Source organism: Bubalus kerabau, chromosome 2 (assembly GCF_029407905.1).
Source record: "Bubalus kerabau isolate K-KA32 ecotype Philippines breed swamp buffalo chromosome 2, PCC_UOA_SB_1v2, whole genome shotgun sequence".
Classification (NCBI taxonomy): Eukaryota; Metazoa; Chordata; class Mammalia; order Artiodactyla; family Bovidae; genus Bubalus; species Bubalus kerabau.
The window spans coordinates 104542701-104566432 of NC_073625.1; the positions used below are offsets into that span (position 1 = coordinate 104542701).

At 39.6% G+C, this 23732-nt stretch overlaps 1 protein-coding gene across 5 annotated transcripts in view; it reads right to left on the reverse strand.

The window, feature by feature from the left end:
• The window catches only part of SPICE1 (spindle and centriole associated protein 1), a 61618-nt gene that overhangs the window by 32331 nt on the left and 5555 nt on the right, over window positions 1–23732 (reverse strand). For 3 of the 5 annotated variants that reach the window (XM_055568194.1, XM_055568192.1, XM_055568196.1), the window contains exons 2-7: window positions 19626–19721; window positions 15263–15310; window positions 12436–12579; window positions 6725–6827; window positions 6395–6501; window positions 3815–3930 (exon numbers count right to left, since the gene is read on the reverse strand). In XM_055568194.1, coding sequence (XP_055424169.1) covers window positions 3815–3930; window positions 6395–6501; window positions 6725–6827; window positions 12436–12579; window positions 15263–15310; window positions 19626–19721 — 614 coding nt within the window. Of the gene's footprint in view, window positions 1–3814; window positions 3931–6394; window positions 6502–6724; window positions 6828–12435; window positions 12580–15262; window positions 15311–19625; window positions 19722–23199; window positions 23322–23732 lie in introns of those variants that run through there. The other 2 variants (XM_055568193.1, XM_055568195.1) reach the window with 2 other exon arrangements.

Consider the following 23732-nt stretch of genomic DNA (forward strand, 5'->3'; position numbering starts at 1 on the left):
GAGGAACAACCCTCCCAGACTTCACACAATATTACAAAGCTACAGTAATCTGTTGGGGGCCAGAGTGAGGCACTCCGCCCATGGCAAAGGTCATGAGGAAGGAGGCTCGACATACGCAAAGGTGGGATCGAGCCTCAGGAGTCCCCCTGGAAATCCTCGAGCATCTACCCCCATGACCAGAGCCTGCCTACCTTACTATTTTGTGCTCTCACCTACACCTCTGACTTTACGGGGGGCTGTCCCCCACCACCTCTTTTGGAGAAGGAGTTAACCTAGAGCTCCAGTTAATAAAAACTCCTGGGCGTGACAAGAGTGTTTTAACCTACAAACTCCTCTGAAGGTTCTCTAGCCTGCCTGACAGGCTTGTCCGGCCACATGTGATTGCTCACAGCCTCCCAACCATGAGAGGCACGAGATGCTTTAAACCTTCTAAAAACAGGTTCCTTAGAAAAGTTAGAAAATTATTAGTATAAGTATAATGGGCTGATTAGAAATCGTATTGGTGAAGGGTTTTTCATTTGTTGAGCCGATGTTTACTGCTAAGTCTCCACATCCCCTGCCCTTATACACATTAATGAATATATAGAAGAAATAAGTATTAACCTTTGATATTAATCACGTTAGACCTTAGGCTAAGTAAATTCTTTCCTTAACTAAAACCCACTACACCCTCTCCCTATAGGAGTGTAACTTTATTTGGGTGGCGTCTGTTTTAAGAATAATCACCCCTGAAGAAATAAGTGTCCTGGTTGACTGACCGCTGTCACAAGGAGAGGGTCATAAATTGTCAGCAGGCCCCCCGGCCAGAAGATGATGTAACACCCCTAAGACCTCTGTATACTTTTGTATGAAGCACCTGACTTTGATAAAAGTCAGGACTGCTGACCCCGCGTGACTTTTGCATAACATCTCAGTGTATAAAAGTAGACCATGGAAAATAAAGAATGGGGATCAGTTTCTCGAAATACTGGTCTCCCCATGTCTCTCTCTCTCTCACTCTGGTTGAGTCTCCATCTGGAGCGCGGAACCCACCATGCTTACTAATTATGCCTGGGCTTCTAAGATCCGACCGGGGAGGCCTCAGTGTCTCCTCTCCTTCGGGAGAACGGAAGGACGCCTGTGGCCTACGTAAGTGGTGCAAACTTCTTGTCTTGAAGTTTTATTGGTCCCCCGCGTAAACCAAGCTACTCAGCCTCTTTTCTCCACTGAATTTTCCTACTGAGCTATCCTCATTCTATTACTCTTTATATCCTTAATTAACGTTTAATTAAGCAGTTGTTTCCTGACCCTCGCCTACTCCGTCTCTCCTTCGAATACCCTGGATCAGCTGGGGCTGGACCCCGGCAGGAATCAAAACAAAAATAAACAAATAGAACCTAATTAAACACAAAAGCTTTTGCACAGCAAGGAAGCCATAAACAAAAGAAAAAACTATCCAAAGAATGGGAGAAAATATTTGCAAATAAAGTGACTCTCCAAAATATACAAACAGTTCACTCAGATACATATCAAAGCAACAAACAACCCAATCAAAAAAAATGGGCAGAAGATCTAAATAGAGACTTCTCCAAAGAAGATATACAGATGGCAAAAAGCAGATGAAAAGATGCTCAACACTGCTAATTGCCGGGAGCCGGCATATTGCATATTGAGTGAGGATCTGTAATAGCTCAACTGGAATTCTATCACTGCCTGGAGCCAGCGTGAGGCACTCCGCCCATGACAAAGGTCATGAGGAAGGAGGCTCGGCATACGCAAAGGCGGGATCGAGCCTCAGGAGTCCCCCTGGAAATTCTCGAGCATCTACCCCCAAAACCAGAGTCTGCCTACTTTCTGCTTTGTGCTTTCACCTACACCTCTGACTTTACGGGGGGCTGTCTCCCACTACCTCTCTCTGAAAAAAGAGTTAGCTTACAGCTCCAGTTAATAATTCCTGGGTGTGACAGTGTTTAACCTACAAACTCCTTTGGAAATCCTCTAGCCTGCCTGAATAGGTTTGTCCGGCCACATGTGATTGCTCACAGCCTCCCAACTGTGAGAGGCACGAGATGCTTTAAACCTTCTAAAAACAGGTTCCTTAGAGAAGTTAGAAAATTATTAGTATAAGTATAATGGGCTGATTAGAAATTGTATTGGTGAAGGGTTTTTTCATTTGTTGAGCCAATGTTTACTGCTAAGTCTCCACATCCCCTGCCCTTATACACATTAATGAATATATAGAAGAAATAAGTATTAACCTTTGATATAAATCACGTTAGACCTTAGGCTAAGTAAATTCTTTCCTTAACTAAAACCCACTACACCCTCACCCTATAGGAATGTAACTTTATTTGGGTGGCGTCTGTTTTAAGAATAATTACCCCTGGAGAAATAAGTGTCCTGGTTGACTGACCGCTGTCACAAGGAGAGGGTCGTAAATTGTCAGCAGGCCCCCCGGCCAGAAGATGATGTAACACCCCTAAGACCTCTGTATACATTTGTATGAAGCACCTGACTTTGATAAAAGTCAGGACTGCTGACCCCGCGTGACTTTTGCATAACATCTCAGTGTATAAAAGTAGACCATGGAAAATAAAGAATTGGGATCAGTTCCTCGAAAGACTGGTCTCCCCATGTCTCTCTCTCTCTCACTCTGGTTGAGTCTCCATCTGGAGCGCGGAACCCACCATGCTTACTAATTATGCCTGGGCTTCTAAGATCCGACCGGGGAGGCCTCAGTGTCTCCTCTCCTTCGGGAGAACGGAAGGACGCCTGCGGCCTACGTAAGTGGTGCAAGCTTCTTGTCTTGAAGTTTTATTGGTCCCCCGCGTAAACCAAGCTACTCAGCCTCTTTTCTCCACTGAATTTTCCTACTGAGCTATCCTTATTCCATTACTCTTTATATCCTTAATTAACGTTTAATTAAGCAGTTGTTCCCTGACCCTCGCCTATGCTGTCTCTCCTTCGAATACCCTGGATCAGCTGGGGCTGGACCCCGGCAGCTAATTATTAGAGAAATGCAAATCAACCTACAATGAGATATCACCTCAGGCCAGTGAGAATGACCATCATCAAGAAGTCTACAAACAATAAATGCTAGAGAGGGTGTGGAGAAAAGGGAACCCTCCTCCACTGTTGGTGGGAATGTAAACTGGTACAGCCACTACGGAGAACAGTATGGTGATTCCTTGAAAAACTAGAAACAGAGCTACCAGATGATCCAGCAATCTCAGTCCTGGGCAGATATCCAAAGAAAATCATACTTCAAAAAGATACATGCACCCCAATGTTTCCTGCAGCACTATTTACAATAGCCAAGACATGGCAGCAATCCATGTGTCCATCAATAGATAAATGGATAAAGATGTGGTATATATACACAACAGAATACTACTCAGCCATAAATATGAACAAAATAATGCTATTTGCAGCAACACAGAAGGACCTAGAGATAATCAGACTAAGTGAAGTAAGTCAGAGAAAAACAAACATCATATGGTATCACTTATATGTGGAATCTAAAAAAGAAAAAAAGATACAAATGAACTTATTTACAAAACAGACTTACAGACTGGTACTAAGTGAGAAGATCTCAAATGTTTTCACCACAAAGAAGAAATGGTAATTATATGATGTGATGGAGGTATTAACCACCCAACACTTAAAGCTATGATGGTAGCCATTTTGTAGTATATAAGTATACCAAATCAACAAGCTGCACACCTTAAACTTGTACAACATTATCTATCAATTATACCTCAATAAAGCTGGGGAGGGGAGAGATGGCCTTGGGAAAAAAGGAAGCACTGTAGACATTTATGCCATATATACTTACGTTCCTGCATTTGCATTTGACTGAGAGCTTAGAGAATTATCCAACTCATTCTCACTTTCTTCTGACTGGCTGTTAACAGTTCCTTCTTGTTCATCATCATCTACTTCGTTAAGAGCCTTATTACAATTAAATAACAACACAGACCGGTTACATACACCTTTATCTTTTGTTTCTTTTTGTCATAAGAGAAGAGAGGTCCTTCCTTCTAAGGCAAATCCCTCCACAAGTGGTCTAGAAACCAAACCCTCTTACCTCCTCTGGTCCATCAACTGCCCCTTCTCTCTCCATTTTCAACCTCTCCTTACTAGCTTCAGTTCACCCACCTTTAAATGTAAGTCTCTCCCATCTTATCCTGACACTGTACTGACCTTGACCTACCATTTATCTTCCCTTTTTGTGCCATAAACTTTTTGAAAGATCTGCCCCCACTTCTCATTCACCATTTGTACCCTTCAACTTTGCTTCTGCCCTGCCACTCTGTGTAAACTGTTCTCCACATGGTAAACATCAACACACTTGTTCTCAAATCAAATGGATATTTCTGTCTTGGCCTTCCATTACTCTTCACTCATTAGATATCGATGGCAACTCATTTCTTTCCTTCAAAATCTTCTTTATAAACTTTTCTTTTTCACTTCCGTGATACCATTATTTTCTTGGTTTTTCTTCTTCTTTTAAGCCATTCCTTCCCAATCTCTTTCATTGGTTCTTTTTCTATTCTTCTCCTCTATTTAATGTCATTCTCCTCTCACTTGACGCATTTTTGATGTTTACATCTAATTCCAAGGTGCAATTACAAGCCAAATGTTGTTAATTTCCAAACCTCTATCTTCACCCAGATGTCTCTTGAGCCCTCAACATTCATGTCCAACTGCCTAAAAGATATCTAGAGGAGAACATCCTACACATGAATACCCATCATGTCTAAAATTTATCATTTTCCTAAGCCTCCCTTAGGAGAAGGGAATCGCAACCCATTCCAGTACTCTTGCCTGGAAAATCCCATGGACGGAGGAGCCTGGTAGGCTGCAGTCCATGGGGTTGCTAAGAGTCAGACACAACTCAGTGACCTCACTTTCACTTTTCACTTTCATGCACTGGAGAAGGAAATGGCGACCCACTCCAGTGTTCTTGCCTGGAGAATCTGGGGACGGGGAGCCTGGTGGGCGTCTATGGGGTCGCATAGAGTCGGATACAACGGAAGCAACTTAGCAGCAGCAGCAGCAAGCCTCCCTTATCATTCTTTCAGAAACCTTGTTCCCGCCATATTATCAAGACCATGAACAGCATAACCATCTACTCAGATTCTCAAGCCAGCAGACTGGAAATTACCCTTCTTCTTTACCCACCACATCCAATCAGTCACCCAATCTTATCAATTCTACCCCTTTTTAAGCTTTCAAATCTATCCCTCTTCCCCTTTACCTCCTTCCCTACTGCCACTGCTTTGGGACAGTCGTCACCACTTCTCACCAAGATTCCAATCTGAGTCTTTCAACAAGACCCCCTCACCAGTCCTGCCCCTCCCTCCCCAATCCATTTTCCACACTACTGTCAATTTCACCACAACACTGCTCTTCTTAAAATCCTTTAGCAGCTCTACTCTTGCCCTCTGGTTCATTAGCCCTTCATGACCCAGCTCCTTCCTTTCTCTCTAACTCTGACTCTTGCTACTTCCCCACCCTCATCACATGATCATCTGAAAGCTAACTTTGTAATAACTGCCGAAACATACATACATATCCCTGGCTTTTGGCTAGGGATATGACTAATAGGCTTTAGCTATTAAAAATATGTACAGCGTTCTACTTAATTGCCTTTATAAGCAGCAAACAGTACACTTACATGATTCTGGACTTTGTAATTCCCTAGGATCACCCATCTAACTGATGATTCTCTTTTTTTTCATAGAAGATATAAATAACTTGGGAAATTGCATTAAACAGGTACTGAGTCCTGTGCGTGCTTGCTCAGTCACTCAGTCATATCCAACTCTTCATGGAACTGTAGACCGCCAGGCTCCTCTATCCATGAGACTTTCCAGGCAAGAATACTGCGGTGGGTTGCCATTTCCTCCTTCAGGGGATCTTTCTAATCCAGGATTGAACCCGTGACTCCTGCACTGGCAGGCGGATTCTTTACCACTGAGCCACCTGAGAAGCCCATGCATATATACGTGCTAAGTCATTCACTCATGTCCAACTCTTTGTGACCCCATGGACTATCATATTATGGCGCCAGACAGCCTAGATTTGAGTGCCGTCTCTCATGCTAACTAGCTGTGTAAGCTTGGACAAGTCTCTTAATTTTTCTGAGTCTGTTTTTCATCTGCTAAATGGGCATAATAATAGTAACTACCTCCAAGGTAATCATTCAGCACAGGTTAGCTACTATTCTCCAGTCCTATCTTGTTTAGTATAAGCATTACTCACCAAAAGGGCAACATGCTTGAGTAAGAATATTCCTAGCAACCACATCTCGGTATTTCGATATTAAAGCTTTTGAAATGTTTACCACAATACCGATCTACATCAACTTAATTTTAGCATGAGCATTATGGCTGTGAGCAAAGCACATTACCTGAGGCTCTATAACAGATTCTCCTCGGATGGCCTGGGTGACAGGGTCCTGACTGACCACAGTGGGACTCTGAGAGGACTCCGGAGCCATTGTTACATTCGGAAATCCTGCAGAAGGGAAATGAGCCGTGATGATTTTGTTTCATTTAAATTGACTTCACATGCACTCTACATTGCCATAAGTGAATCATCATATGAAAATCTTTGATAACAGCAACTCACGTTTATTATAACATGATACCTAAAGGAAGACTTTAAATTCTTTCAAATAGCCAGGTGTGAGCTGTGGTTAATAAGATAAAGAAACTTTTGTTTGATGTGAATACTTTACCTGTGCGCCTGCGAGGAAAATCAACAAACAGACCTTTCGCTGCGGCCATCAAATGATCAGATTTCTCCAATACATCCTGCAGCTGGTATTGATCAGAAAGAATCTAGACGTGTTAATGATAAACATTATTATTCAGGAAAAATACATATATACACATATATACTCAACAAATCACAAAGGAAAAACCTGTTCAGGAGTATAAAAATAATCTAAAATCCTCGGTGGCAATATTGTTAAGTACCAGTAGATGGGGCTATTACAACAATTTGTTGTTGTTTAGTCACTAAGTGAAATCGCTCAGTCCTGTCCGACTGCGAACCCATGGACTGCAGCCCACCAGGCTCCTCTGTCCATGGGATTTCCCAGACAAGAATATTAAAGTGAGTTGCCATTTCCTATTCCAGAGGATCTTCCCCACCCAGGGATCGAACCCACGTCTCCTGCATCGGCAGGCAGATTCTTTACCACTGAGCCACTACAATAATTGGAGAAGGAAATGAGTGGATTTTAAATGCTTGGCTTCAACCCAAAGAAATACATAATTAAAGTATGACCCAGTCCACGCACAAATGTAAAGGTAAATGTAAATATACACCAAAATAAAAGTTTTGCTTAACCTTACTCTTTGAGAACCACTCTTACACTTTCTATTTTCTATTTTTCAAATGATGGTTGCAACCCACTAACTCCATTTTATAATCCATGAACAAGTTGTGATCCACAGTTGAAAAACTCAGTAAACATGTGAATCTTTGAGGCATAAACTCAGATGTGTGAATCTTTGGTGCTTCGACCACTAAAGTGATTTCATAATCCACTAATGGGTCATGACCCACAATTTAAAAAACACAATGTTAGATGTGAGTTTGGGGGCAACAAACAATGCTTCTGCATTTGTAAACAAGCTGGTTTGCTGCTTTTTTTTTTTGAGACACGCCGTTTTTATTTTGTTTTTATTTTGTACTGGAGTATAACCGATTAACAATGTTGTTTCAGGTAGACAGCAAAGGGACTCAGTCACACATATACATGTATCCATTCTCCTCCAGTTTTTATCCTGGAAAAATGAGAACTCAAAAAATACCATTACAGCAGGGTCTCTGATCATGTACTTGCAACTCAGGAACTTTCCTACTTACAAGCAAGGATGCAGAATAGAGTAAAAGAAGTGAACTCTACCCACCAGCACCAGATGGCATGCTTGGGTTGAAAGGAGTTTCAAAATTGGAAACTGACCAGTTCCCAATACTGATTCAAATGAAAACATCTGGGAAAAAATGCTCTTACCAGAATTTCTCTGGACCATGAAAACAAGTATATAATATGACCTTGGTTATTGTTTTCTGACATGAAGAAAAATAACAAGTCACATTCTTTTTCCCCTACTTCCCCTGCTAAAGTCAAGCAGGTTGGCTGGCTCCAGGTGATAAGAATATAGTCCTGAATCTGTCCTCTCACAAAGAGTAAGCTTTGGAATGGCATAAGGCAAAGAGCACATTTGGAGTCAGAAGACTGGCATCCTAGGCCCTGTCAAGAGATACCAAGCAAAATCCAACCTCTTTAAACTTAGTTTCCTGATACGTAAATGAAGTACAACCACTTCCCCAACACACACGGTGTCATGAGGTTGGGGACACACTGCAACTCTGTCTACAACTCTCGGGATATCTGAGAACATGGTTACAACTTAAACTTTCATCCCTGGTTAGCCATCTTGCAGTACATGCAATAAGAGTTTAAGAAAGAAAATGCATAGAGCATTGTAATCTACCACTTACACTAGAAAAATTATACAAGGTATATTTCTTAATGGCAGTTTTAAAAATTTACTGTTTTAACTTTTTTAAAAGGCACTGACCTCCTATCAAATTAAAGAAATATAAATTGTCAGAAGCAGATTGTTGAGGAGTAACTTTACCATATCAAGACCTGATATGCTCAACACTGCTAATTATTAGAGAAATGCAAATAAAACTACAAGGGACCACCTCACACCAGTCAGAATAGCTACCATCAAAAAGTCTACAAATAATAAATGCTGGAGAGGGTGAGGAAAAAAGGGAACCCTCCTCCACTGTTGGCGGGAATGTAAACTGGTGCAGCCACTATGGAGAGCAGTATGGAGGTTCCTTAAAACAGGGGTCCTCAGCCTCTGGGATCTAGTGCCTGGTGATCTGAGGTGGGGCCGATGCAATAATAACAGAAATAAAGTGCACGATAAATATAATGTTCTTGAATCATCTCGAAACCATCCCCCCACTCCTGGTCTGTGGAAAAATGGTCTTCCATGAAACCAGTCCCTGGTGCCAAAAGGCTGGAGACTAAAATCTTAAAAAACTAGAAACAGAGCTACCATATCATCCAGCAATCCCACTCCTGGGCATATATCCAGAGTAGATGAAAACTCTTTAATTCCAAAAGATACATGCACCCCAATGTTCATATACATGCATAACAATCACTTTGCTGTACACGTGAAACCAACACAGCATTATAAATCAACTATATTTCAATTTAAAAAGTTAAGACCTGATGTTAATTATAGTGAGGTCTCCAGTAAACCCACGGTCCTGAAGCCCTCTCCCTGCTGGTCCCTGCACAGGCTCCTGGTGGCAGATGGCTTCAGTGGCCAGAGGTCAGTGTAATGGTTTTCTTTTCCTCTTTCTGGATTTCTTTACCACTTCTCTATGATAAAACGCACCCTTATGATAGGAAAATCAATCTCTGCAGGCCCATCTGTATATATTACTTCCCCAGATGGGTTTGCAGAGCACAAAGCCAAACATATGAGTGGTATTAATAGAACATATCTTGGATTTTCAAAAGATAAAAGTCCCTTAAAAAACAGTATGTGAAACTTCTCATGCTAACAGTTTTGTTCTCTGGTAATAAAAACCAGACAGCACTGGGAAAATTTAAGGAGACTATAAGTTAGTTACTATATTGTTGGGATGATTAAAATCCTTATCAAAGCCTTGCTGTCTCTGATTTGGGTTTGGACCCTTGCTTGCTTGATTCCCACAGCATGGGTGTATCATACAGCAAATGAAATCTAAGATTACGCTGGTCAAAGAGCCTTTCTCTTAATTTAGGTTGATCTAGGAGCCCAGCTTCTTGGGGATGGGCGCTGGTAGCTCTAACACATCGTGATGCCGCCCAGGTGGATATGCCCTAGGAGGCCTCTTCAGTTGATCCCCTGATATCCCTTATAGACATAATACAGCAACATTGAAATAACAGATGTATGTATCCTTTGACTCAGCAATTCCACTTTCAAGAATTTATCCTACAAATCTACTTATGCATGCATGTGAGACTAAGTCGCTTCAGTCATGTCCGACTCTATGAGACCCTATGGTCTCACAGTAGCCCGCGAGGCTCCTCTGTCCATGGGATTCTCCAGGCAAGAATACTGGAGTGGGTTGCCAGGCCCTCCTCCAGGGGATCTTCCTGACCCAGGGATCAAACCCACATCTCTTATGTCTCCTGCATTGGCAGGTGAGTTCTTTCCCACTACAGCCACCTGGGAAGCCCCAAATATATTTACACATTTACTCAAAAACATATTCAAGGATATTCATTACATTATTTCCATGACAAGGCAGGAAATAATCTGTGGGTGAAAGGATCAATATCCTTTCTTTCCATTTTCTCCTTAACAGGGAAACTCCCAAGTTAGCCAGGTACACAGCTAATTTCCCAACCACCCTCATAGGTGAGAATGGTCACTTGATGAAGTTTTGGAAAATGGAGAGAAGCCAGAGCTTCTGGGTGATACATAAAAGGAGCAGCATGTACTATCTTACCCTCTTCCTGCTGCCTGGGAAACAGCTCAAGGAAGCAGGAGCAACCGCTCTGCAGTCAGACATGGATGCCTTGTAATAAAGGACTGGAGAGCTCGCTACCAACTACCATGTACCTCTGAGTTGTTCCATATGAGAGGAACAGATTTCTATTTTGTTTAAACAGCTATATTTTGGGGCCTTTTTTTCCCAGGTGCTATACCATACTCTAACACACATCCCAAATGTCCACCAATAAAGCACTAGATAGATACATTGTGGTACATCCATATACAACCTTGCCAATAAAAAGAAAAGGTAGATTTCTAGATACTAACACAGCAAAACCTCCAAAATAAGTTGTTAAATGGAAATGTCTAAATCCCACTAATAGCAGAGGTTCTCAGCCCTAGTGAAATATTAAAAATTACATAGCAAAAGTCTACAAAATACCTAAGAAGGGCCACATCCCAGATCCACTGAACCAGAATATCCGAGTATAAGTATGTCTGAATCCAGATACTGTTTTTTGAATGGGAATTTTTTTTAATGGAAATTAGAATCAGGGTTGAGAAACATTACATGAGAATATGAGGAAGCAGCATTACAGAGAGAAGGCAAAGAAACTTCACTCACCCTCTCTGACCACTCCTCTTCAACCCCTAATTCTACCACAACTACCAGGTATAAGAGATTCGGGACGTGAGCAGGGACCACTAGGGAGGGGAAACAAAAGCCCAGAGTCACCTCAAAGTGACTTTTGGGTGACTCACAGTCACCCTTTTCCCTGGCCAGATCTGTGTTCTTAGCTCTTTCACAGAGAATTACCACATAATATTTAAAAGCATGTGACTTATGTAAGATCACCAAAAGATACATACCTCTAAAGAATCATTCTCTCTCAATCCATTGTTCTTTTTACAAGCTTGTGCAAACATTTATTTGGGAGATATAATTCTTCTCATGTAATAGAAAGTCAAGACGTTCATATTTCACTAGGAAGCCTAACAAATTCCTCAAAAGATAGAATGTGACTTGAAGCTACAGTAGGTCACCCAGACAGACAAGTGTCATAAGCTCCAACACTGAACAAGAAGAAAAAGGGCATTTCTTTTACAATGATTTCAGCCCAAATAAAAAGGGTTTTCTTCTGTAGTTTCTTCTTATTTTTCATATTGCTTATTCCTACACACTCTGATTACTTATTCAAACACCCTACATGTGGCAAAAGATTAAACCAAATAAAAGCAACTGACAAGCACACATTTTTTTTTTTTTGCAAAATAATTTAACAGCATGCGGCTGTTGAACCGAGAAAAACAATTATAGCAGCCTAATATATATATATATAGCACTAATTATGTGCCAAGGACCATACTAATCACTTTATTAGTATTTTATCACTGAAATCTCATAATAATACAATCAGGCAAGTAGTGTTATTCCAGTTTAAAATAAGGAAATTCAGGCTGAGAAGTCAGTAATTTAAGGTTACACGGCTAGTGACCATGTGAGCTAGTAAGAAAATTTTGACTGTGACTATAAGTTCTTTGTTCCTGAAACATTCTTTCAAATATACAGCTAGTAAGCTATAGAGCAGGAATTTAAACTATAAAATTAGACTGTAATCCTCACTCTGCTCCTTTATCCAAAGACCACCTATACATCATTGTGTGCATGCTCAGTTATTAAATCATGCCCAACTCTTTGTGACCCCATGGACTATAACCTGCCAGGATCCTTTGTCCATGGGATTTTCCAGGCAAGAATACTGGAGTGGGTTGCCATTCCCTCCTCCAGGGAGACCACTGTATAAGGACATGATAATGATTAAAGTCTCTCCAACATCAATAGATATGAGGGGAAAGAGAGACACCTACTTTCCTCTTCTTCGCTTTCTAATTCTATGGATAATGAGTTTATCATTACCTCCTTCATGATAGACAATCTCCTCTTCTCAAGATTAGAAATTTCCGGTTTCTGCTTCTTCCATTTCCTCTTCAAAGCTTTTTCTTGGAGCTCCCAGTGGACCAATGCTCGATTCTTTGATTTGTGTATTTCATGACGACGGATCTATATAGAAGAAAAATATATGAAAGAATGTTTCAGGAGAAAAGAACTTATATTCACAATAAAAATTTTCACCAACTCCTAAATTTTCAAAAAGAATTTTTTAAAAAAGGAAGTATCTAAAACTAGTAGACCCAGAGAATTCCCTGGTGGCCTAGTGGGTAGGATTCTAGGCTTTCACTGTTGTGGCCCAGGTTCAATCCCTGGTTGGGAACTTAGATCCCACAAGCCACAGGGTGTGGCCAAAAAATAAAATCATAAAACAAGCTAGTAGACAAAATAGCATGTCCTCTGGGCTTTGCTTTAAAATGCTTCAGTGCAGAAGTAAAGGGTATGATAAATGAAACAACTATGGCAAAATTTTCACAACTATTATATCTAGGTGAACAGTATATGGTAGTTCTTTTTATTTTTGTCTCTACTTTCACATAAGTTTGAAATTTTTCATAATACAGAATTTTAAGTCAGTTGGGCATCATTATTATCCTCAACAAACATTTAATGAGTACCTACTATGATTAAGATTCCTAGGCCCACAAAGACATGTAAGATATGGCCTTTATGCATCAAAAACATTAATAATATGCCCAGAGAGATTGGACATAAATGCCATGCATTAGATGGCATATACTCAATGTCTTATGTAGCTAGTAAGTACAACGCTTCAGAGGTGAAAGTAACTGTTGGGCAGCTTCAAAGAGTAAGACTTCAAACTTGCTACAAGATTCAAAGAGAGTACGCACTAGCATAAGGATACACTGAGATCTATGGAATATAAATTTGAATCCAAAATAAACCCTCATGTTTATAGACAACTGACTTTCAACAAGGGTGCCAAGACAATTCAGTGCGAAAAGAATGGTCTTTGTAATAATGGTGCTTAGACAACTGGATATCCATTTGCGAAAGAATGAAGCTGGACTCCTACCTCAAACCTTATACAAAAATTAACTCAAAATGGATGAAACGTAAGAGCTAAAACTTTAAAACTCCTAAACGAAAGCACAGAAGTAAATATCTGTGAACCATGGCTAGACAACGATTTCTTAGATATGACACTAAAGATACAAGTGACTAAAAAAACAGATAAACTGGACTTCATAAAATTTACAACTTTTATGTTTCAAAGGATACCATCAAGAAAGTAAAAACACAACCAACAGAATGGAAGAAAACATTTGCAAATCATATATCTGATAAGAAATATCAAGAATATATAGAGAACTATTACTCAATGAAAACACAAATAATCCAATTTTACTTTTATTTTATATTTTATGTCCCTCTCTTCACTAAGCCCAGTCATAGTTGTCACATATTTCCTCTGGCAATTTTTAAATAGCTAAGGGATTTGAACAGACATTTCTCCGCGGAAGATACTACAAATGGTCAATAAGTATATATAAAGGATACTCAACATCATTAGTCATCAGTGAAAAGCAAACTGAAACCACAATGAGATTCCACTTTATACCCTCTAGGTGAACTAAAACCACAAAGACGATAATGACAAATATCAGCAAGGGATGTGGAACAAATGGAACCTCCATACATGCTAATGAGAACGTAAACAGGACAGCCACTCTGGAAAATAGTTTGGCACTTCCTCAGAAAGTTAAATACAGAAATATTATATGACTCAGAATTCTACTTCCAGGTATACACTCAAGAGACTACAAGTACATGTTCACACAAAAACTAGTACATGCATATTCATAGCAGCATTATTTATAACAGTCAAAAAAAAAAATGAAAACAACCCAAATGTCCAACAACTGATGATAAATAAAACCTGGTATGTCCATAAATGAAATAGTATTTTGCAATAAGAAGGAATGAAGTACTGATACATGCTATAATATAGATGAAACTTGAAACTATCATGCTAAAAGAAAGAAGGCAGATACAAAGGGAAACATACTATACTGCATGCATATGAAATACCCAGAATAGGCAAATCCATAGACAAAACAGATTAATTGTTGCCAGGGATTGGAGGTGCATGGCTCAGAAAATGACTGTTAATGGGTGAAGGGTTACTTTGGGGAGGGAGTGATGAAAATATTACAAAACTAGAAAGTGATGATGGTTGCATCACTCTGTGAATATGCTAAAAAGCAATGAATCATACACTTTAAAAGAGTAGATTTTATGTTATGTGAATTACATCTGAATAAAGCTGTTTAAAAAATAACAAATCTATAGTAGAAACTTTTTTAAAGTAAAACCTGAACTAAGATAAGCAAAGTAAGATTTGAACAGAAGGAGAAGAAAGTAGGGAAACCATTCCAAATAAATAGAATAGCATGACCTGGGGCTCAAATGTGGAAATACACATGGCACGTTCAAGGAATAAATTATTATGTATGTTTGTATGTCGAAGTAATGGTGAATAATGCTTGTGTATCTACAGATAGGAAAAGATGATAAATGTGGACAGGACAATATTGGACTTAGAGAGATATGACGTGTAAACTGAACCTATCTAATGAAATTCTAATATATGCTAATTATTATTCCTAAATAAAATAAAGAAGTCAAGGACATACACTTTTTTATTTATATAGACATAAGTAAGATTAAAAATAACTGAACAACTTGTAAGATGCTTTCTATTCTGTGGGTTAAAAACCAAGTATCAAGTAAGACACTGAACAAATGACTTAACTTTCCATAGTAAACTTACCAGATCTTCAGGAGTTGCCCGATGAACTGTCAGATCAGTCACAGTGTTCTGCAAAAAAAAAAAAAAAAAAGATGAACTTTCTTTAAAAAGCAAAAGGTTTCTTACAAAATAGTACTACATGCTGGATTTTAATGGCTGAAAACGGATTTAAAGTCCTGAGACCAAAGAGTCTTTGAGAATTAAATTCTCAACTTAAAGATTAACATGGATTACTTTTAGTTGTCTTAAAGAAAATAACAGACTATTAAGTGTTTCATAGAAATTAAGCACTAAATTCAACAAGCAGGCATACATCATATTAAAACGAAAAATAAAACAGGGTAGCATGTAATTCAAAATGGGTTAGTTTAACTAAAGTTATGGCACCCCACTCCAGTACTCTTGCCTGGAAAATCCCATGGACGGAGGAGCCTGGTAGGCCCCAGTCCATGGGATCGCTAAGAGTCCGGCACGACTGAGCAACTTCACTTTCACTTTTCACTTTCATGCATTGGAGAAGGAAATGGCAACCCACTCCAGTGTTCTTGCCTGGAGAATCCTAGGGACAGAGGAGCCTAGTGGGCTGCTGTCTATGGGGTCGCACAGAGTCGGACATGACTGAAGCAACTTAGCAGCAATAGCAGCAGCATAGTTTTCAAACTATATTCCATTGAACGAGGCAACACTAAAGATTCCTAAAAGATAAAGTGTGTTCAAGAGAGGTTCAATTTGTGTATATGCCAACACTTTAACCGTAGATCCTATCATAACAAGAGATGAATTTTGAGGGTACTGTATAAGTTATGAAAGGACAGAGAGGCCTGGCATGCTGCAGTCCATGGGGTGGCAAAGAGTCAGACACAATTTAGCAACTGAACAACAACATAACTTCACAAAATGTAAAAGCAGTCATTCAGGTAAAAAGGCAACAAAACAACACGGCAGGGCTTCCACACTGCACAATTCCAGGAGGCTCCGTCAATATCCTAGGCCGCGCAAACAGCGCCCCTTGGCACTGCGCAGTGCACAGCCAGCACAGCTCCAAGCAGCAGCCCCACAGTCTGGCCCTTTCCAAAACGACTTCAGTCATTGTGTTTGGTAAGGCAGGAGACAAAGCAACGTAGAGTTTTAATTCCAGGAGAAATACAGAGAACTGAGTCTAGTGAAAAATTTCTGATATACTCTAAGACCTTACTTTTGGGCCACAGGTAATATTTAGCTCAAGTATTTTATATACTAAAGCCATTATCCTTTTATATTCATTTAGCAAAATACAAGGTACAATGATAAGATCATGAGAATTATTTTTAATAACTGTAATAAAAATTCAGGTATATAGTGAACGCCTCTTGATGAAAGTGAAAGAGGAGAGTGAAAAAGTTGGCTTAAAGCTCATCATTCAGAAAATGAAGATCATGGCACCCAGTCCCATTACTTCATGGCAAATAAATGGGGAAACAGTGGACACAGTGTCTGACTTTATTTTCCTGGGCTCCAAAATCACCGCAGATGGTGACTGCAGCCATGAAATTAAAAGACGCTTACTCCTTGGAAGGAAAGTTATGACCAACCTAGACAGTATATTAAAAAGCAGAGATATTACTTTGCCAACAAAGGTCTGTCTAGTCAAGGCTATGGTTTTTCTTGTGGTCATGTATGGATGTGAGAGTTGGACTGTGAAGAAAGCTGAGCACCGAAGAATTGATGCTTTTGAACTATGGTGTTGGAGAAGACTCTTGAGAGTCCCTTAGACTGCAAGGAGGTCCAACCAGTCCATCCTAAGGGAGATCAGTCCTGGGTGTTCATTGGAAGGACTGATGCTAAAGCTGAAACTCCAATCTTTGGCCACCTCATGCGAAGAGTTGACTCATTGGAAAAGACTCTGATGCTGGGAGGGATTGGGGGCAGGAGGAAAAGGGGATGACAGAAGATGAGATGGTTGAATGGCATCACCAACTCGACTGACATGAGTTTGAGTGAACTCTGGGAGTTGGTGATGGACAGGGAGGCCTGGCGTGCTGCGATTCATGGGGTCACAAAGAGTCGGACATGACTGAGCGACTGAACTGAACTGAACTGAACTGAGTGGTATGCTTAGAATTATTTTTATGGGAGAAAATATAATTTCATTAATACTACTATTGCTTAAAACTATAGTTGACTCTTGAACAGTGTAGGGTTTTTTAATTTATTTTTAATTGCAGGATAATTGCTTTACAATGTTTTGTTGGTTTTTGCCATTTATCAACATGAATCAGCCACAGGAATACATGTGTCCCCTCCTTCTTGAACCTCCCACCTACCTCCCACCCACTCCTACCTCTCTAGGTTGTCACAGAGCACCAGGCTGAGCGCCTTTTGTCATACAGCAACTTCCCACTGGTGGTCTAATTTACATGTGGTAATGCGTATATTTCAATGCTCCTCTCTCAGTTCATCCCACCCTCTCCTTCCCCCACTGTGTCCACAAGTCCATTCTCTATGTCTGCATCTCTACTGCTGCCCTACAAGTAGGTTCATCAGTACCATTTTTCTAGATTTTATATATATGTGTTAATATACGATACTTGTTTTTCTCTTTCTTACTTCACTCTATGTAACAGGCTCTAGGTTCATCCACCTCACTAGAACTGACTCAAATTTATTCCTTTTTTATGGCTGAATAATATTCCATTGTATATATATGAACAATGTGAGTTTCAACTATACAAGTCCACTTACAAATGTGGATTTTTTTTCAATAAATACATACTAAAGTGCTACAAGATCCGCATTTGGTTGCATCCATGGATGCAGAACCATAGATCTGGAGAGCCAACTGTAACATTAGATGTGGATTTCCAACTGTAACATTAGATGTGGATTTCCAACTGTAACATTAGATGTGGATTTCCAACTGTGCGCAGGGTCAGTGCCTTTAACCCCATGTTGTTCAAGGACCAACTGTATTTTCTTCTGAAATTGCCTTTAAATCGAATTCACAAGCTATTTCAGAAAATGTCTCAATATTTTCATCACAACAGTTTTACTCAGTTCATCTCTCCTCTCTCATTTACCATTCACACCAAAAGACCCATAATTACTTTCAAGTTTAGTCTACCTTCAAAAAACAAAGTTTCTGTCAGCACTAGAGATAATACAAAGTAAATGAGGAAGGTTCTGAATGCAATTTCAAATGATGGCTTTTAATTATACTTTGAGCAACAGCAGCATATCAAATTAAATATGGAACTTCCCAAAGTAACCACTCTGAAGGGGACAGCTTTACATTATCTATACTATTTTTTCCTTTTAAATCAGTTTCATTACCTTAGAGTCACATCCTTCTACTATTTTACAACCAGATGACAACAAAGCAATCTAAACAAAGAGAAATCCATCTCTCCCACTTTCTAAGGCTGTCAGTTTTCCCAGCAGATGTGGTTAGAGTGATTGGCTACAACCCAGAATATTCTAATTCCAAAAGAATCCCTAAGATGCATACCAGTCCCTGACCAGTCACTCTCCACAACAGAAAGTAAAGGCACCTAAAGTCTCATGTCTAAATCAAAGAACCAGGCTCCAAAAGAGAAAATCCCCTTGATAAAACCACATGGTACTCAGGATAGGAGTCAGGGACCATGCCTCAGGTACCTGAGGCTTGTCTTGTATCTTATGAGAACCTTTGTACTGAAACTGACCAGTCTCTGGAAGTGAGCAAAAAACAATTTGATAATAGAGCAAGGACTACCCACTTTTTTCAGTCAAAAATATCAATCCCATGATTATGGTATCACAGCTTGCTATGGGAAAACCTAAAATATGTTCCAAAAAATTTCACACTTCAGGCTAACTAGAGTTGCCTTAAAACAGTGATACAAGTTAGCTAAAAGTTGCCTTAAAGCAGTGATTTCTCAAAATGGAGGTAGGGAGACTTTTTAAAAACACACTCCCCACTCCTTTAATATTTCAGTTCTTCAAAGGAGGTGGAAGTTACAGCCTCAACATATGTATTCTTTAAAAACTCCCCAAAGGCATCTGCTCTTCCCTCTAAGACCTAGGCTATCACGTGCCCAGAAACACAGTCCACTGTATTGCATGCTAACCCCATTCAGAGAACCATCCTGAGGGCCTAGGGTCATGTCATCATGTCTGTTCCTTCCATGTAATGTTATGTGTGTGAGTCATTCAGTTGTGTCTGACTCTTGTGACCCCATGGACTGCAGCCCACCAGACTCCTCTGTCCATGGAATTCTCCAGGCAAGAATACTGGAGTGGATTGCCATTTCCTTCTCCAGGGGATCTTCCCAACCCAGGGATAGAACCCACATCTCCCACACTGCAGGCAGACTCTTTACCAACTGAGCCACCAGGGAAAACCACATATTATTCCTCCTAGACTTACATCCCATTCTTGCTTCACAGATGTTTTCTTCTTTACTTTCAGTGTTTTCCTTCCTCCTCCACGGGGACCATAACGGTTCACTCGGACAAAGGACATCTAGGAGTAATAATCATATCAATTTTTTTAAATACATGAAAAACTAATAATTAATCATCACCAGAGAGGGAAAATTATATCTAGGAAAATAAATCTTAAAATGTCAGAAGACATATTTAAGCATAATGAAAGGAACAGGCTACCAAAACTTGGCTCATTCCCTTCACAGTTATTAGAATGGAGACACTGATAACTATGATAAAAGTCATATATGTTATGTTATCATATGATGACTATGATAACAAGTCAACAAACTAAATATATGTGAGTAATAAAGAACTCCAGGAATGCAGCAGTTACGATCTAAAGCAGAGACTTAGAACAATAGTCATAAGCTTTGTCACCCATTACACAAATTCTCAATGAATAAATGAAATGTCAGTTCCACGTGAACAATATGAATGTAGGAGAAAGAGAGCAAGAGATAGCTGGGGTTCATTTTGAAGCATCTAACACTCAAAATCACTACTAGACACGTGTATTTACCTTAAAATAAAGGTGGCTAAATTTTAGAGAATGAGTGAGTTATGATACCATCTCTAGTACATTTTTCACATAATACTAAATGGGTGTCATTATTGATACTAAGCTAGAATCTGAAATTGCCAACAGTTGCTTGCCACTCTTAAAATAGCAATGCTAAGGGCACTAGACTAAACATTACACAAAATTAGAAAAAGACTCACACTGCCTGAACACTAGGATTGGAGAACACATACACGATTTTTAAAAAGCAACACATATACATGACTCCTATCCCAGAACTTCTTTACACACCTGAAAAATTACAAAACTTTTCAGCTGACCCCCTTACTCCAAATAATCCTAAAACACAGACTCGAATATTTTTCTTAAAGACCTCTTTTTAAAACAGTCATTTAGTCTACTGTGATAAAGATGACTAAATCCAAGTATTTCTGCAGAGTTGGCCCATACTGTTAGCAACCACATTCACTTTTTTTAAAAAAATTGGGGTACAGTTGCTTTACAAAGCTGCACTAAGAAGTGAATTAGCTACATATATACATCTATCCCGTCAATTCACTGTTTAAACACGATATCTATTTTCAGAGTGTACAGTCCAGCAAAGGAGGTGAATCACATACAAGTGAGAGAATAACATCAAGTGTTATTACAGTGGCAGCGATGATGGGAGGATGCTGGCGGGGCGGCAGCGATGATGGGATTAGCTGCTGACTACTTTCTGTAAGCTAGGGGGTATTCTAAACTGTTTACATATATCGTGGCCTTTAATCCTAACGCTAATCCCGATAAGTGTTTTCTCATTTTACCGATGAGAAAACTAAGAGACAAAGAGTTAATTGACTATGAAGATCACACAGTAAATGTCAGAGCCATAAAGGTCATTTTAAAAGGTATGGAATGGAACAGAACCAAGAGACCAAAACAAAACTATACTCTATGGTCAGTTTATATTCAGCAAGAGTGCCAAGAATCAATTCAATGGGAAAAGAACAGTCTTTTTAATTAATAGTACTGGGACAACTGGATATTTATATGAAAAAGAATGAAGTAAGACTGCCTACCTCACAACAAGCATAAAAACTAACTTAAAATGAATCACAGACTTAAGTGCAAGAGCAAAAAGTACAAAATTTCTAGAAAAATAACATAAGCATGAAAAGTGAAAGTAAAGTCGCTCAGTCGTGTCTGACTCTTTGCAACCCCACAGACTGTAGCCTACCAGGCTCCTCTGCCCATGGGATTTTCCAGGCAAGAGTACTGGAGTGGGTTGCCATTTCCTTCTCCAGAGGATCTTCCCGACCCAGGGATCGAACCCGAGTCTCTCGCATTGTAGGCAGACACTTTACCATCTGAGCCACCAGGGAAGCCCTAACATAAGCATCAGATCAGATCAGATCAGTTGCTCAGTCGTATCCGACTCTTTGCAACCCCATGAATCGCAGCACGCCAGGCCTCCCTGTCCATCACCAACTCCCGGAGTTCACTGAGACTCACGTCCATCGAGTCAGTGAAATCTTCATAAACCTTGGATGAAGCAATGGCTTCTCAGAAATGACACTAAAAACACAAGCAACCAAAGAAAAAATAAACTGGACTCCACCAAAACCAAAAACTTTTGTGCTCCAAAGGACACAATCAAGAAAGTGAAAAGACTACCAAAAGAATGGGAGAAAACATTTGCAAATCATACATCTAATGAGTAACTTGTGGACTGGGAAGATCCCCTGGAGAAGGGAATGGCAACCCACTCCAATATTCTTGCCCGGGAAATCCCATGGACAGAGGAGCCTGACTGGTTTCAGTTCCTGAGGTTGCAAAGAGTCGGACACAACTTTAGCGACTAATCCAGAATACATAAAGAACTCAAAACTCAACAACAAAAAATCCAATTTTAAAATGGCTAAGGGATTTGACTAGATATTCTCCAAAGAACATACTGCAGATGGCCAATAAACATGCCCAAAGATGTTTAAGATCACCAGTCATTAAATACAAATCAAAATCATGAGATACTTACTACCTCACACCCACCAAGATAGTTATAATCAAAAGATGTAAATAACAAGTTTTGACAAGAGTGTGCAGAAACTGCAATTCCCATATATCACTAGTGGGAATGTAAAATGGTATAGCCACTGTGGATAATAGTTTGGCAATTCCTAAAAATGTTAAAACACAGTTATTACATGACTCAGCAATTCAAGTCCTAGCTACATACCCAAAAGAACTGAAAACTTATGTCCACACAAAAACTTGTACATATATATAACAACATTATTCTTAATAAACAAAAAGTGGAAACATTCCAAATATCCACTAACTGAAGAAGGGATAAATAAAATATTGTGTATCCATACTATTTAATATCAATTAGCAATAATAAGGTATGAACTACTGATACATGCTACAACTTGGCTATGCAAGAGAAAGAAGCCAATATATGACCAAAGGTCACATATTATATGATTCCATTTACATGAAATGTTCAGGATAAGCAAGTCCATAGAGACATATGATAGATTAGTGGTTGGGAGGGTCTGGTGGGAAAGGAAATAGAGTGACTGCTAATGGATATGGGGTTTCTTTTGGCAGGGATGAAAATGTCCTGGAATTAGTTGTGATGGTTTCAAAACTCCTATCAATGTACTAAAAAAACTTAAGCTGTAGACTTTAAAGGGCTAAATTTTATGGTATGTGACATATCTCAATAAAGCTACTATAAAATATATGGAAAATGTCTAACAGTTGTTCAAAAATGGTTTCTAATATATTTTACTCTTTAGCCACTTAGATCTTCAATTTACTCAGCAAAAACAAAGAGGAATCACAAAATGTCAGTAATCTATATGATGAACTATGTACTCATTAAAATTATATTATGAAGAATGTAGGGAAATACATGGAAAGTTCAGTGTGAAAACTAGAATACAGAAACACATACAGTATATTCTCAATGATGTTAATGTACATACATTATTAATAAAGCACTTACTTGACTGCAAGGAGATCAAACCAAAGGAAATCCGTCCTGAATATTCACTAGGACTGATGCTGAAGCTGAAACTCCAATACTTTGGCCACCTGATGCAAAGAACTGACTCATTGGAAAAGACTCTGATGGGAAAGATTGAAGGCAGGAGAAGGAGGAGACAACAGAGGATGAGATGGTTGGATGATATCACCGACTCAATGGACAGGAGTTTGAGTAAGCTCCAGGAGTTGGTGATGGACAGGGAAGCCGAGTCAGACACAACTGAGTGACTAAACTGTGCTAAACAATTCACATTTAATCCCACAATCCAATGAGAGTAGTGCCATAAGATACACTAGAGCTCAGTAGCTAAGAGTATAGTATAAAACCAGACTGTGTGGGTTCACATCCCAGCTTTGCCACTAGCTGTAAATGCATAGGAGAAGGCAATGGCAACCCACTCCAGTACTTTTGCCTGGAAAATCCCATGGGCGAAGGAGCCTGGTAAGCTGCAGTCCACGGGGTCGCTAAGAGTCGGACATGACTGAGCGACT